The sequence below is a fragment of the Marmota marmota genome, unplaced genomic scaffold, assembly GCF_001458135.2.
Source record: "Marmota marmota marmota unplaced genomic scaffold, marMar, whole genome shotgun sequence".
Lineage (NCBI taxonomy): Eukaryota > Metazoa > Chordata > Mammalia > Rodentia > Sciuridae > Marmota > Marmota marmota.
Window position 1 is genome coordinate 61,067,898 of NW_025999968.1, and position 14,741 is coordinate 61,082,638.

At 57.2% G+C, this 14,741-nt stretch overlaps 1 protein-coding gene across 4 annotated transcripts in view; it reads left to right on the forward strand.

The window, feature by feature from the left end:
- Positions 1 to 14,741, forward strand: part of Ubash3a (ubiquitin associated and SH3 domain containing A) — a 33,056-nt gene that overhangs the window by 15,830 nt on the left and 2,485 nt on the right. The window contains exons 7-15 of one of the 4 annotated variants that reach the window (XR_007347822.1): positions 1,169 to 1,295; positions 4,824 to 4,910; positions 5,261 to 5,360; positions 6,218 to 6,340; positions 7,588 to 7,680; positions 11,381 to 11,525; positions 12,143 to 12,249; positions 12,357 to 12,467; positions 12,946 to 13,055. Coding sequence is in view for 3 of the 4 variants with exons in the window: in XM_048803714.1 (XP_048659671.1) it covers positions 1,169 to 1,295; positions 4,824 to 4,910; positions 5,261 to 5,360; positions 6,218 to 6,340; positions 7,588 to 7,680; positions 11,381 to 11,525; positions 12,143 to 12,249; positions 12,946 to 13,055 (892 nt within the window). In the remaining variant the exon portion in view is untranslated. Of the gene's footprint in view, positions 1 to 1,168; positions 1,296 to 4,823; positions 4,911 to 5,260; positions 5,361 to 6,217; positions 6,341 to 7,587; positions 7,681 to 11,380; positions 11,526 to 12,142; positions 12,250 to 12,356; positions 12,468 to 12,945; positions 13,056 to 14,741 lie in introns of those variants that run through there. The other 3 variants (XM_048803714.1, XM_015478802.2, XM_048803715.1) reach the window with 3 other exon arrangements.

Genomic DNA, 14,741 nt, shown 5'->3' on the forward strand with positions numbered 1-14,741 from the left:
GGATTCCTTTTAGAGATCTTTGCATTTGTAAGATGACCTCCCTGGGGAGAGGATCTTCTGCTGCTCTGAGGAGGATTCCTGGGACGTGGCTCTCTCTCCTGCTCTCTTCTTCCAGCCACTGCCGGTTCCCTGCAGACGCACCTGCTTTGCATTCCACCCTTGCCTGAATGCCAAAGCCAGAGTTCTCACCTCCCCTGGCAGCTGGGGTCCATCCCCAGCCTCCCCAGAGGTCCCCAATGCCTGTCCACCCTAGGGCACTTTTCTTGATTCAATGGACGTGTGTCAACTTCCTCTTCACCTGCGACCTCTCTCTCTCTATTGAAATGCACCCCCTCTTTCCCATGTTTCCATATCTCTCAAGGCACCTGCCCACCGTGCATCTGTCCCTGCACCCCAACCATGCCCATCTGCACACCTGACTGTTTCAGAAGGTGAATCAAAGAGGATGGTGTATTAACCAGAGAAATAGTCTGTGTTCCCCAAAGAAGCAGAAGCAATCAGATGTGAGAGAGAGGGGGAGAGATTTTAAGGAACTGGCTCAAAACCGTGGTCTGGCCAGTCTGAAGTCTGCAGGGCGAGAGGCTCAGGGAGGAGCTGGCACTGCAGCTCCAGTCCAAAGATGGCCTGTGGGCGGCTCTCCCTCTTCCTCGGGGACCCACCCCAGTCTGACTCCTTCTAAGACCTGGCTGCATGGGGTCCCCCTGCATTACAGAGCTCGTAATTACTTTTCTCAGAGTCTAGTGATTTCGGTTTTAATTTCATTTAGAGAGCACCTTCACAGCAACACTTGAACTGACATTAGAGCCAAGCATGTTGGCATGAGCCTGTCGTGCCCGCTACCTGGGAGGCTGAGCAGGAAGAGCTCTTGAACCCTGGAGTTCAAAACCAGCCTGGACCACACAGCAAGACCCCATCTCAAAAATATAAAATAACCTTTGGCCAACATCTGGGTGCCATGTCCTGGCCATGAAATGAACCCGCATGGTGGGGCCAGCAGCCGCAGAACACCCCACCATCAGGTTTGCCCCGTTCTGAGCACTTGGCCCGTGCTGCTTCAGTTTGTCCTCACAGTGACCTTGTCTGCCAAGGTGGTCACACTCTAGAGCACATCCACAGCCAAGCACGGCCAGGGTGGTGCTTCTGTAGCAACGCCGTCTTCTTCCTGCAGGACGTACACCTTTAGTCTGGCCATGGACGGGAACTCCAGGAAGGACGGGGACGCCAACGGCAGACTAAGTGGGGACTTCCACTCCTCTCCAGCGCCGAGGGGTGTCAGCAGTGCGCTGGCTCTGCAGGTAACAGGACCCCACCCCCATAAAGTCAACTAAGCACAGCACTTTCTATTAACTCACGGCGGATGCGGCTGCTTAGTGTTAACTGTGGATCTGTAGGCAGCCTCCTCTGTGGCCCCACAGCAGACTGGCACGTGGACCAGCAAGGTGCCCTCCCACCAGGGCTGAGCTGCTGGGCCACCCGGGTCTGTCCTCTCTGGGGAGGGTGATGTGACCTCTGTGGCTGAGCAACCTGTCTGCATGTTTCTGTAGGCAGCATCAGACATGGCCCGAGGACACCAGGCTGGGAGGAGGCAGGGACAGGGCATGGCCAGGACACTCAATTCTTGCTCCAATTTTCTCATTAACAAGCCAAGTAACCCCCAGAGAAGTCTCCAGCCCTGGAACCTTGGCTTCCCTTCTTTCCAGGCAGGGCTGGGCAAGACAGGAGCCCACGCTATAATGTGGGGGACAGAGTCCGGGGCCCATGTGGCCCACCAGGAGTCAGGCTGCACATGTGGGCTCAGGACCAGGCAGCCCCCTCCCAAAGACAAGTGAGTTTCCCTGTCAGCCCCCGGACACTGCCTGGGCTCGGGCCACCGTCTTCCACCTGAAGCTAGTCTCTCTTACCAGGACCCCCTGGAGAAGCACCTGCAGTGGTCCTTGGGCAGTTACTACATCAGTGGGACGGTCTCTCTGCTCCCACCCGGTGCCACACACAGAATTAGGACCCTTTTCCTGCATCCCTAGCATTTCTGCCCTCATTTTACAAATCTGAAAACAGGGGCTTGCAGGAGGAAGGCAGCTTGGTGGGGGCCACAAAGTGTTGACCCCACACTGGACACTGGGAGCCTCACAGAAGAGGGGCGTCGAGGGCCTGCCACGGCTAGGCCCCAGCATCCCTAGCAGGCAGCCCGACATCCTTCCCCTAGACCCGCTCAGCACCCCAGAGGCTACTGATGAGCACACTGGACACCCGAAGGTGACACAGATCTGCTTTAGTCACAGAGAAGGATGGCCCGAGCTGGGCAGCCACTGCCCGGAAGTGAGAGACTTGCTGGTCACTAGTGGACAAGAAGCGGACTCCTGTACCCCGGCTGCCCAGGTGCCAGGAAACCCAGTGCGGGCCGACATGCCACCCACCCACCCACCCCCTGTGGGAGTGGACGGCCCTCCCAGACCAGGCCCCTTCCAGAGCAAAGGAGGGCACCTGGGACAGAGGGCTCCCCCAGAGCACGGCCTGCGTTCCAGTTCACTGGGGCTTTAAATGGAAGGAAGGAGCACGTGTCTCCCTGCCAGCGGCCCCTCCTCTGCTCTGATTCCACCTCTTCTGTACAGTGAGGAGAGCTGTGGCCTCCGGTGGAACAGGGTACCTGGGGCAGGTTGAATGAGGCCCGCAGGTCAGAGGCCCTGAGCCCGGAACCTGCAGAAGCGACCTGAAAGGACACAGGGATCCAGTTAAGGACCTGGGCTTGTCCAGTGGCCCTAATGCAGCCACAGCTGTCCTCAAGAGGGAAATCAGACGGAGAGCAGAAAGGCACACAGAGGGAGAGGCCGCGGGAAAAGAGGCAGACACTGTGCGGCCACAAGCCAGGGGACACTGGAGCCACGGGAGCTGGAGGAGGTGAGGAAGGGCCGGCCTCGGAGCCCTTGAGCTGGACTTCTGGCCTCCAGGATGGCGGGAGCTCACTGGCACTGCTCGGTGCTGCCCGGTTTGTGACGGCTCTGTCTAGAGGCAGGGTGCAGCCCTCTCCATCCTCAGACCCAGAGGCTGCTCTGTCCCCTCCCAGGACCTCCCAAGGCTCCGCGTTTCCAGAGGAGGAGCAGCACAGAGGACAGGACCCCGGGCTGCCCGTCACGTTGCGCTCTCCACCTGTCATCCTGCTGACCTTGGCTTCAGGAGTCACCAAGTCCTGTTATGCCCAGAAGCCCCCAGCCCACTCCGGAGGCAGGCACTGACCCCTCTGCCCTCAGTGGCTCTGTGATGCATCTTCCTGGGTTTGTCCCTCAGCCCCACAGAGACCTGCAGCTCCTGGAGAAGGGTGCACTGCAGCACTGTCCCAGCACTGTCCCAGCACTGTCCCATGCACCTTCCCAAGACACCATGTTGTGACAGTGGCACTGACAGCCTGAGTCCTGGGAGCCAGCAGGCAGCACTATGGGTCCTGGGTTGAGGTGGGACAGCTCTATCCAGCTTTAGAGCAGAGGCCCCCAGAAGCCTGGGCCTGCCACTGGGTGGCGGTTCTCCAGGGTGACGGCTGACCCTCCGTGCCTCCTCAGAGTCCTGGCTTATATATAACAAGGGCTTTGGCTGCCCACAGCTGTCCTGGAGGCCTCTTGCTGGCCTCCTGCTGGCTCGGTCCCCAGAACTCTGCTCTCTGCCCCACCCCCGCACCATCTCCCTTAGAGAAGGTGCTCCTCAAGCTGCCCCCCACCCCTTCAGTTGTTCACAGCACGGGTAGGAGAAGGGTCATCCCCAGCTCCCCTGGCGATAGACCCCCACATGTAGGAGCCCCCTCCAGGGGATAGTGCATCATCATCACTTGAAGGGCCTCCGGTGACTTCAAGAACAGGTGGGACATATCCCTGCAATTGCAAGGCTTAAGGCCACTCAGAGGGCAGTCTGAGCAAGGGAGGAATGTGCCAGAGAGCAGCTGTCCCCAGTACCTGAGACTGCTGGCCACTGCCAAATCCTCTGTCATGCCAAAAAGAAGCAGAATAAAATCCAGTCAGCCCCACTGATTCAACAAACACGGGTTGAGAATATACAGACGAGTTGCATCTTCAGTCAGTCAGTGTTTCATCACTGTGACAAAATCCCCCAAATAAGCAAGTTAAAAACATGAAAGGCTTATTTGAGCTCCTAGTTTCAGGGCATAGTCACCTGGCCCTGTTGCTTTGGGCCTTTGGCTGCAGAGTGCAACAAGGCATGAGCCCAGGGTGGAGGAGCTGCTCCCCTCACGGCAGCCAGAGAGCAGGGAGAGAGAAAGGAGCTGGCCCACTACCCCTACAAGAGTGCCTCGGTGACCTGACTTCCTCCACTAAGCCCCTAAAGTTCCCACCAACTGCCAATAGTGCCACCAGCTGGGGACCAAGCTTTTGAACACATGGGCCTTTGGGGATCGTTCAAGATCCAAACTACAGCACACCTGCACTGGGCAGTACAGACTGTTTTCTTGTCATCAGTCCCTAAGTAAAACAGTAAAGCCATTATTTACATAGCATTTCTGTTGCCTCGGGGTTATTATGCAACAGAAAGATGATTTCAGGTAGATGGGAGGTGTGTGCAGGCTACACGCAGATACTGTGCCATTTTGTATCGGGGATTGAGTGACCGTGGATTCTGGTATCCGAAGGGGTCTTGCACTCTCCTCCATGGACAGCAAGAGACAGCCGTGCTGATTTCCCGTAGCACTTTCCTGTAACAGAGAACACAGCTACAGGAAGGCAGCAAGGAGGATCGATGGAGGGCTTCTCCCTGGGTGCTCAGGGACAGAGGACACACCTGAGACCAGAGGAGTTGTCCAGCTGCCTTTCAATGTGCCAACACAGGGGCAGTCCTGGAGGGCTCCTGGAAGAGGAGGAGTGTCAGCAGAACAGGAGGTGGCAGCCAATAGATGGATGAGAGATAGAAATACGGTAACAATCGATCACAAAATAGTGATAGGGAGAGAGAGAGATCACAATCTAAGAAGTCTCTGCGGAGGGCTGAGGACTTGGAAGAGACAGGGACGTAGACTTGTTGGGTTATGGGGGGGACCAGACCTGTCTCTTCATCTCCTTCACGAGGCTCTGATGCCCAAGAAGTGAAAAGGTGGGAGGAACTGGGATGTTCCCAGTCCTTGTTCACTGTGAGGGCTCTGGCAAGTGGGCAGAGCTGGCGACCAGCATGGGACAAGGCTTCCCCTCAGGCCAGCCGCCAGGACCTGGAGGGACACTGTCCGACAAGGCTGATTGGTCACTTGGGTTCCGTTTCCTCCCACCGCCAGGCCATGATCTCCAGGAGGAGCGTGCTGGTGGTGCGGCACGGGGAGAGAGTGGACCAGATCTTCGGGAAGTCGTGGCTGCAGCAGTGTACCACTGCAGACGGTAGGTCCAGTCCAGGGGGTCTGCAGGCAGGATGACCAATGAGGGCCCCGTCTCACTTTCTTTAGTTGTGCCCTTTAGAGTGGCCATGCCACTGTGGCTGCAGGAATGTGCCAGCACCAGAGAGCTCCGGGGTCACTTGGAGCACACTCATCAATGGTGACACCATCTGCACGGATGATGGAGCATATTGATAGGAGACGGCCCTGGCACTTGTTGGACACGAGTCTGAGCCGGGCGCTGGGCTCCAGCACTAGCTCAGTGGCATTAGCACAAATCTCACTTCCCCTCTTTACTGAGGAGGAGGTAAGCTGTATGCTTCTCCTCATGTAGCTGTTGCCAATGGTGCCAGGATTCGCACCCTGACTGACAGATCTTAGAGCTCACGGTCGAACTCAGAATGTACTATGCAGCCCCTGAGTGGGGAGAGTATCTGGACACACCCGACTTTCTAGTCCTGCCCTCAAGTCACTGAGTAGCACCCAGTGCAGATCACCAGAGCCAGGTGCACCCTGTCCTGCAAGCTGTAAGATACACTTAACGCTGTGGAGCGGGTCACATTGCACCTAATTAATTAATGCCACATCAGTCATGGAGACCCTGCTTCTCTCTCGGGATCTTCACTGTGTGACTCTTCTTGGGGCTTCTGGGAGGGCAGAGAGGGTCACGGTTCCTGGGGCTGCAACCTCAGTGCTATGCAAAGCACGGTAAAGCTGCCTTTGCTCCTCAAGTGGAATCCGCCTCTCAGAGCGAGTGGGAAAAGCAACGGCTGAGGGTGATTTAAATAAGAGCCTTCCTGGCAATGCGGCCTCTCGGGACACGTCTACTCCGACGTCCCACGTTCTTTCGTTTTGCCTTAGGAAAATACCACAGGCCTGACCTGAACTTCCCCCGCAGTCTGCCTCGACGGAGCAGTGGCATCAAAGACTTTGAAAACGACCCTCCGTTGTCATCCTGTGGAATTTTCCAATCCAGACTAGCAGGTGTGTGTGAGGCCACTGGGAAGGAGCAGCTGATAGTCACAGGGTGGCCATCGAAGCTACAGGGACGTGGCCCTTCAGTGTGCAGTGTAATGTCAGTATCAGCATTTGCCCACTCGCTGCAGGGAGGCTGGGCACAGAGAGGTGAGGCATCTCACCCAGTGTCACCTCCTAAGGTGCCAAATCCTGGCATGCTCAAGTCCCTAAGGTGAAATGGTGTGGTGTTTGCATAGAATCTGTGCACACCTTCCCACATACTCCAATCCTCTCCAGGTGACACGATGCCTGATACAATGTAAATGCTATGTAAACAGACTCTGTTGTTTAAGGAACAACAAGAAAAACGTCTGTACATGTTCTACACAGATGCAGTCTTTTTTCCAATATTTTTGTTCCACACTTGGTTGGACCTTTGGATGCAGATGCGACAGGTAAGGGAGGCCAATGCTCTCCATAAACACCCTATGTCCACATAAGGCTGTATCTGAGGTACCTGGGGTTCACACTCCACCCAGCACATCTCTTTGGGGCACACAATTCATTCCATGGCAGGCTCCTTGGTGCCCACCGGCCTTGGCCCTGTGCAGGGCTTGCACAGTAGGAACCCCTTCTTTCCCAAGAGTGGGACTTCCCACAGTGCAGGAAAGGTGGCTGGTCTAGAGGCTTGTCCCACAGTGAGCCCCCGGGGCCTCAAGTTTGCTGTTACTGCAGAACAGCTTAAAGCACAGCCCACATGTGTGCACCCAGGTGGGCGGGGATGGATCTTGCCAAGTCTCAAAGCCAGACACCAGAGGGTCCGCAGGACGGAGCGCCCACTGGAGCTCAGGTCCCCATCCAGACTCCGGCTGAAGGCTGATCCTCTCGGTTGTGGGACTGAGGTCCTCTCCTCACGGGCTGTTGACCAGGGAGGGACTGCTCTGCTCACGCTCCTGGCCGTGGGGCCCCTCTTGCAAGACAGAAATGGAGAATTTCTCACATGCCAAACCCCTCTCACTTCAAACCTCTGACTTCTGTGACTGGCTGGGGGAATCTCTGCTTGTGATGTGCTCACCTGGCTCCGTCAGGTCCCCTGGGTCGTCTCCTGGTCACAGGAGCAGGGATTGATGGTCACAGTCACACCCAGGAAGATCATGCAAGGTGTCCCAGAACCTCCTAGGACCCTGCCTGCCTCAGGCGGAGCCGCCACCTAAGCTGCTAGCTGATTCCTGGGCTAGAATCGTGAAGGGCGTTTTCCAACTGCTGTCTTCCAGGAGGCGCGCTGATGGACAGTGGCGTCAGACTCACCGCCGTCTTCACCTCCCCAGCCCTCCGCTGTGTGCAGACGGCCAAACACATCCTGGAAGGTGGGTGAGAATCTCAGCAGGCTTTGTGTGTGGCCTTGACTGTTCTCCACGGGGAGGGGAGGGAGCAGAGGTACAATGGGATGGCGGGCCTGAGCGGCCAGACAAAAGCAAAGGCCGTGATGGACCAGCTGCCCCAGGCCAGCAGCCGCTGAGGCACTGCTGCTTCTGCAATCCAGGACTGTGGGCAGTAGGAGCTGGGTGACGAGCACCCGGCCCGTCCTGCTGCTCACCCAGGCCCCTTTCTGCCAGGTCGAAGGAAACACCTGGAAAGGGGCATTCAAAACCTAGGGATCTGGGAACTGCTGTGGTCCCTTCTAAGCTGCCCACGGGGGCTGTCCTGCGTGCTTCTGGGCAGAGTGTGCCAGGAAGCCTTTGGTGGGCCCTTCTGCAGCTTCTACACAGGAAGAATTTCCTGCCCAGAGATGGCAGCCCATTAGGAGGCCTGGGTTCTGCTCCCCAGTCTGCATCCCGCCTGCTCCTCCCTGGGTGGGAGGAGGGATGTGACCTAGTTCCCCAGGCAGGGACTGGTGCGCCAGGACACAGGGGCAGGAGGGAGGCGAGGCACAGACTGGCAGGCGGGCCCACGTGGGGGAAGGGCTTGCTCCAAGTCTCAGAAACACAGGAAGTCAGGTCACCATGGACAGCAAGCCAGGGGAGGGACCGTCAGAAGCTTGCAGAGCTGTCAGGGAGTGGGACCACACATGGGCTGGGATAGCAGAATGACCGGGGCAGCACAGTTGCGGGCATGAGTTTCCATGGAGCATTGGGTGGGCCCGGGGTCCTCTCCAGCTGGAGCTAACAAAGGCTGGGGTGACAGTGAGGGCAAGGCAGTGAGGGAGTGTGGATCGGGGACAGTGTGTGCAGGGTGATGAGACTGTGGGGTCCAGGCGGGCTCCGGCAGGGAGACGGGGCTGGGCAGGTGGGTGGAAGGAGAAGGGCAGGGAGCTCACGGGAACCAAGTCCTGGGGGAGCGAGGGAGCAGCAGGAGACTGCGCCTACAGGGTGTCCAAGGCAGGAGCGGTGACTGCGTGCGGATGGTCGGGAGGAGCTGTCGGAAGGATGATGGGTGGACTGGACAGGTGCACCAGCCCCACTCCTGTGCCTTCTCCCCCTCCCGTCCTGTGTGGGCAGCTCTGCAGGGACCATCCAGGTCAAGATGCATGGTCAGAAGTCCCAGCCAGTGGAGGCTGACCACTTTCAGAACCAGCTTGGACCCCTGGCACCATCCACCCCTTCTCAGGCTCTCATGGACTATTTTGTGACCCTGAGAAGCCTCCGTCTGCCTCCCACTTGGGAACCCTCCCTGCTCCCTTGTCATCCCACCCCCTAGTGACATTGGACCTCGAGCCCCCACTCGGTGTTTCAGGTCTCTGAGATAGAAATGCGGGTACCTCAGCTGGTGCGGGGGTTCCAATGTGACTGCAGGGCGCCTCTCCCTCGGGTTCTCAGCTAATGGTGCTGAGTAGGATAAAAGGACCAAGTCAGCCTTTTAAGGCAAACCTGGGCAGCGCCCGGTAGTCCCCAGTGCCTGAGTGGCCTGATGCACGGCATGGCTGCACCCAGGGTGGGACAGGCCTGCCAAGGCCCCTCATCCCTCCCCACCAACACGTGTGCAGACTCTTGCACACACAGAGCACACGTGTCCACACCACACACAAACACACAGCACACACACACACAACCCCACACACATGAGCACATACACATGTGCGCACACACCTCGGAGTCTCCTTCAGCAGCTGAGCATGGACTACAGTACTGGGGGACAGGAAGAAGACACCAGCTGCTTTTTCAGAGAAATGACCCAACCAGGTGATAAGGGCCCCACGGTGGTGGACTCTCCAGGTTTCTCTCACCACCCACCCAGAAGGGAAGGAGAAAAGGCCACTCAGTGCCGCCCTCTGCTGGAGGGACAGGGCAGCAGAAGTACCACCAACGCCAGTTCTTTCAATGCCCGCACAATCGCTTCTAGGCCACATTTGTTGCAGCTTTCAGGTTGGGGTGACCCTGAATGACTATGACGGAATAAAGCAAAACACATAGGAAATAACACATCCCGGGTTGTCTAGGACAGTGTGCTTATTATTGACCCAACGGTGACAGTAAGAGGGAACAAAGCAAGGAACGGGCAGCGTGTGATACAAGGTGACAGCTTGGCCTCAGTTTCCCTCTCTGTCCCTGCTCCAAGCCTCTCACTTCCTCCCATTTATAGAGCCTCGTTTGTGGTTGCCTAAGATGCAATTTTCCACCATCTTTCTAAACTGGTTTAACTTCCACTCTGCAGGCGCCCCCCGGGAGAGCTGGTGTGAGACGCCCAGGGTCTGTGTCCCGCCAGACGCCCCCGGCCTGGCGCCTGGGCTTTTGTGGCCCACCCTCAGGCCCTTCTCTGGTGGTGACCTGGCCCTCCCCTTCCCTCCCAACCTCCCATCACAGCAACGGCGTATGAACAGAAGCATAAAAACATTCTTTTGTCCAGTCTTCATGGGCAAAAAACACTGAGCACTTTAAAAATCTTTTCGGAATTTTGTCCATTTTGTCACTTATGTTTCCATATTATGAGCATATTATTCCATATTTTGTGGATATTCTTTTGGCTTCTGTTACTTGGGTCTCTGGCATGAACAACAAAAAGTTCTCAAAACTGTTATTGGACAATGACAATGTCTGTATCTTTAACGTGATCTTTGGCTTCTACTCTAGTCACAAAAGATTCCCATTGTTACGGCTGTTAAAGGACACAGGCTTATAAATCCTGTGTTAGCTCAGAAAACAAGCAAACCCAATCCTCCCCATAAATCCCAAACACGATCCACCTGTTTTCCAGGCAGATCCACACATGCTAAGCTTTACGTCAATTCCATGTCCATGAGTGTCCAGATGGGCCATTAGCCAAAGGTGTCCCACAGCGCAGTGGCCCAGGAGGCGTCCTCCACAGGGGAGCTGCTGGCCAGGCGCTGGAAGCTCCCAGAAACTCCTCCTGTGATGTCCTTAACAATGACCAGGGAGGACACAGGAGGCTTGGTCCAACCCCTTCCTAAAAGTGCCTGGCATGGGAACCCGTCCAGTGAATCTGGACACATTTTGGAACTAGTTTAATTTCCAACACTTGCACTTAATGACACTTTTCCCATTTCAAATAAAAGCAGTAAGTCTTTTATCCCCCCTGCAAAAAGGGACGGCCTTCCTAGACAGATCTTTTAGTCAAGACATAAAAGGTGAGTTGCAAGGAGTCAGAACATTCCAGAGACAGTTCCTTTCTGTCCTTCACCACTTGCCCAGTCGGGGCCACGTGTCCATCAGGACAGTGCCTCGTCACTGACATTCTCCAGAGGGGCCACATCCTTCCTACTGACGGCTGGACCAGCAGAGTCCTCACTGCACCCTCCTGACCTCCACCAGAGGGTGAGGCCTGCCATGGTGGCTTAACTATAAGTCCTCCTGGGGTCCAGTCAAGCCTGCAGCCTTCGAGGTAGGCTGTCCCTTCCTCACCCCTCTGGTACCTCTATCACCTGGCAGTTTGGGTTTCAGAAACAGCACAACTGAGTTAATCACAGAACAATATTCACCAAGAAAAAGAATCACATCTTTGAAAGGTATTTTTAGATTTGCATGAAAGTCAGCTCCAGTGGGGGAGAGACCTATCTACTCAGGCCAAAGTGGACGCTGCCCAGGACAAACACTTGTTCTCTGTTGAATCCAGAACTCAAACTGGAGAAAAAAATGAAGATAAGAGTGGAGCCCGGGATCTTCGAGTGGATGAAATGGGAGGCCAGCAAGAGCACCCCGGCCTTCATGACCCGGCAAGAGCTGAAGGAGGCGAGCTTCAACGTCGACCCCGACTACAGGTGGGCCCTCCCCAGGCTCTCTGCTCCTCTTTCCCCAGCTCTTGTTAAAGAGTTGTCAGGACCCTGGTGAAAGAAGGCAAGGGAGACCATGCTCAAGAGGGACCTTTGTGGTGGCGCTGTGCAGTGGGGGAGAGGGGTGGGGCCCAGCTCTGAGCATGGCCAGGGCCGGCGGGGATCTGTGGCCCAGGAGCAGGTGGGCAGTGGTGGAAAGCAGCTGAGCCTGCCTGCCAAGACTCCTGGTGAGGTCAAGCCAGGGTGATCAGATGGCTCCTGAGGGGCCAAGGTAGAGGAATCTGGTCAGACATGGACGGTGGTCTTACCACTGCAGATGCCCAAAGGTCAGGGCCTCGCAGGGGAGGCATCGGGAGGCGCCTGACCTGAGTCTGATGGAGGGGAACATACTGGTCCTTTTCTCCCAAGCCCAAGAGCTGAGCAGGACTCTGCCGGGTTCAGTAAGAACACAGCCCTGCCAGTGCCATCTTCTGTTGACTGTAGGCCCCTGAGCCCTGCCAGGCAGGGCCACGAGGAGAGCGTTCTCCTCCCCAGCCAGCCCAGCGCACACCCCCAGTCCCTGTGAAGGAGCCCGCAGGGTAGCCAGACCCTCCTCCTCCTTCCAGGCCTGCCTTTCCCCTCTGCTCCCTCCTGCCTGCTGAGAGCTACGAGGAATACGTCAACAGGTGTGCGGTGAGCATGCACCAGATCCTCAGCGCCTGCCCGCAGGACGGTGAGTCCTCCGCCTTCCGTGGGAGCAGCCTCGGGGGCTCCCTCTGCGGTGGAAACCGGAGACTCCTGGATTACTAGCACCCCAACTCCCCCGCTCCCGTCCTCCAGCCCGCAGAGCACCCACCCCCACCGCCGCAGTAACGGGGACCTAGACGGGACCCTGATGCTGGGGCCGGGAGCTGACGGACCCAGGCCAGCACCCATGTCCAAAGAACTCAGGTCAGCTTCTAGGGACCAGGAAGCCAGGGAACTGCCAGGCAGGTGGGTGTGTGGGCCACAGCCCACTCCCCGCAGCTGGCTGGGGCACTCACGTCACTGAGGGAGACCCACTCAGCCCGGGAACTATGGATTCCCTCCAGACACTCGAGTCCTTACAGTGATAAACTGGCTGATCACTTAAAGCACCCCATCTGGCCAGTCCTGGACAGCATATCTCACCTGTGGTTGACTGTCCCAGGCAGCCAACCCCCGCAGGGTGGTGGCTCAGACTACCCCACTCCATCCTGCAGTTGGTGCATAGGTGCTGTGCCTCCAGACCCTCTGCAGAGGGGTGATGCCCACTGGAAAAGATGGCACCCAGGGGAGGCGGAATAGTGAGTGCGGTTGAGCTATGGTCAGCCACACAACTGCTGGGAGGACACTCGTCCAAGAAGGTGCTCTGCGCCTGCTCTGACCGTGAGGTGTCTTTTTTCCACAGCGGGCATCATTCTAATTGTGAGCCATGGCTCTGCGCTGGACTCCTGCACCCGGCCCCTCCTGGGGCTGCCACCCCGAGACTGTGGGGACTTCGCCCAGCTGGTGAGGAAGGTAAGTGCCTGTTCTCAACTGTGTGGGCCACTAAGTCCAGCAGCCAGAAGGCACAGGCTGTCACACTCCCTTCTCTGGGCAACAGGACCCACATGCCTCTGAGAAGGTGCCACCTCTCCTGTGCAGAGAGCAACCTTGGCTGGGGTGACGGACAGGCCTGTTGTCCTTATCACTGTCATTGTGACTTGAGATCGTTGCTGCCAAGAGTGTGAAGAACAAGAAGCAGGATTTTAAAATTTCGGTTCCTGCTCTAATTCCTCGCCACTTGTAGAAGACACAGCCCGGTAAGGGGTGAGCCATCTGGAGCAGGAGAGACGACTGTGGGCCCACTGCAGACCGGGGAGGGAGCACTGGGGGACCAGAAGGACCTTCCCCCACTTGTCTCCAGACTCACCAGCTGCAGAAGGAACGTGAGCTGTGGTAGCTACCTTGTGCCCCCCTGCTGGGCCAGATGGTGTCAATTCCTAATGACAATCAGGAGACAGAGGTGTAGAGGACAATGGTAGTTTGAGCGACCTTGCTGGACATCACGCAGCAAGCAGACAAGAGGAGTCGCGGGGGACAAGCTCAGGACTCCTGCTTCCTGGTTGAGCTGCTCAGGGCTGGACCTGCTCAGTGGCCTTTACCTTTTTATCAAGTAAATCAGAAGTATGGCTCCTACTTGTGATAGAAGGCGGGTCCCTGCCCTCGGTTCCTTCACACAAAACAGCCATGAGACTATGCTGGCCACAGTGGTCACACTTGTTTGCATGGGTGGGAAGGTGTCAATCAGTCCTTAAAGGGCCAGGCACTGCAGAGCAGCCAGGCGCTCAGGCCCAGCACACCAAGACCTGCGCCTGCCTGCTCCGAGTACATGGCCTTTGGAGCCCATTCCCTGCCAGGGAAGCACAGAGCCCCCCAGGTCAGGGGTCCACACTGTGGGGAGCCTTCCAGGCTGTGGGACATCACTCAGGCCTCAGACACCTGAAGATCCCCTCTCTGTCCCCTCCTCCTCTAGACCCAAGCAAAAATGTGTTTCCAAGGCAGTGTCCCAAGATGGTGTTTCCCAGCGATGGCCCAGGTATTCCAGAGCCGCCAGGTTCCTGGGTGACAGCTGACCGTTTTTCCAGATTTGACAGCTCAGCACCACCCCTCCCAGGCCACCTGGGAGACGTCCCTAGAGGTTTTCCTGGGGCATCCTCCAGGGCAGCCCCGGTGCCCCCCGAATGTTGCTCTTGCTCCTGCAGATGTCAGTGTGCCTCCTGCCACCTGCTCTCAGGCCCCCCTCCTCTCCCTGCCCCCTTCCTGCAGCCACACGCTCACACAAGCCCCGGCCCGGGCTCCTCTTTGTCCCTGTAGCCAACAAGGGTGACAGCACTGCACAGCAGACAGTCTCGGAACTGCAAGTTGACACCGTTCCAAAACCCACTCGTCCTTGTGGCCAAAGGTCCTGCCCACTCGCAGGTCCTGCCCACTCGCAGGACCCTTGGCCAGTCCTGAACTCCCAGGGCTTTCCTATGCTGGCCATCTGGCATCCACCCCAGCACCCCCCAAGATAAGCCAGACTTGCCCAGGCTCCTCAGAACTTCATCAAGGGGCTTTGCCAAAGGACGGGCCTTCAAATAAGGGGCAGCTGCAAACAGAACACCCAAGACCTTCCTGTTGCCCACTCAGGACCTTCCTGTTGCCCACCCCCACCCCCACCCC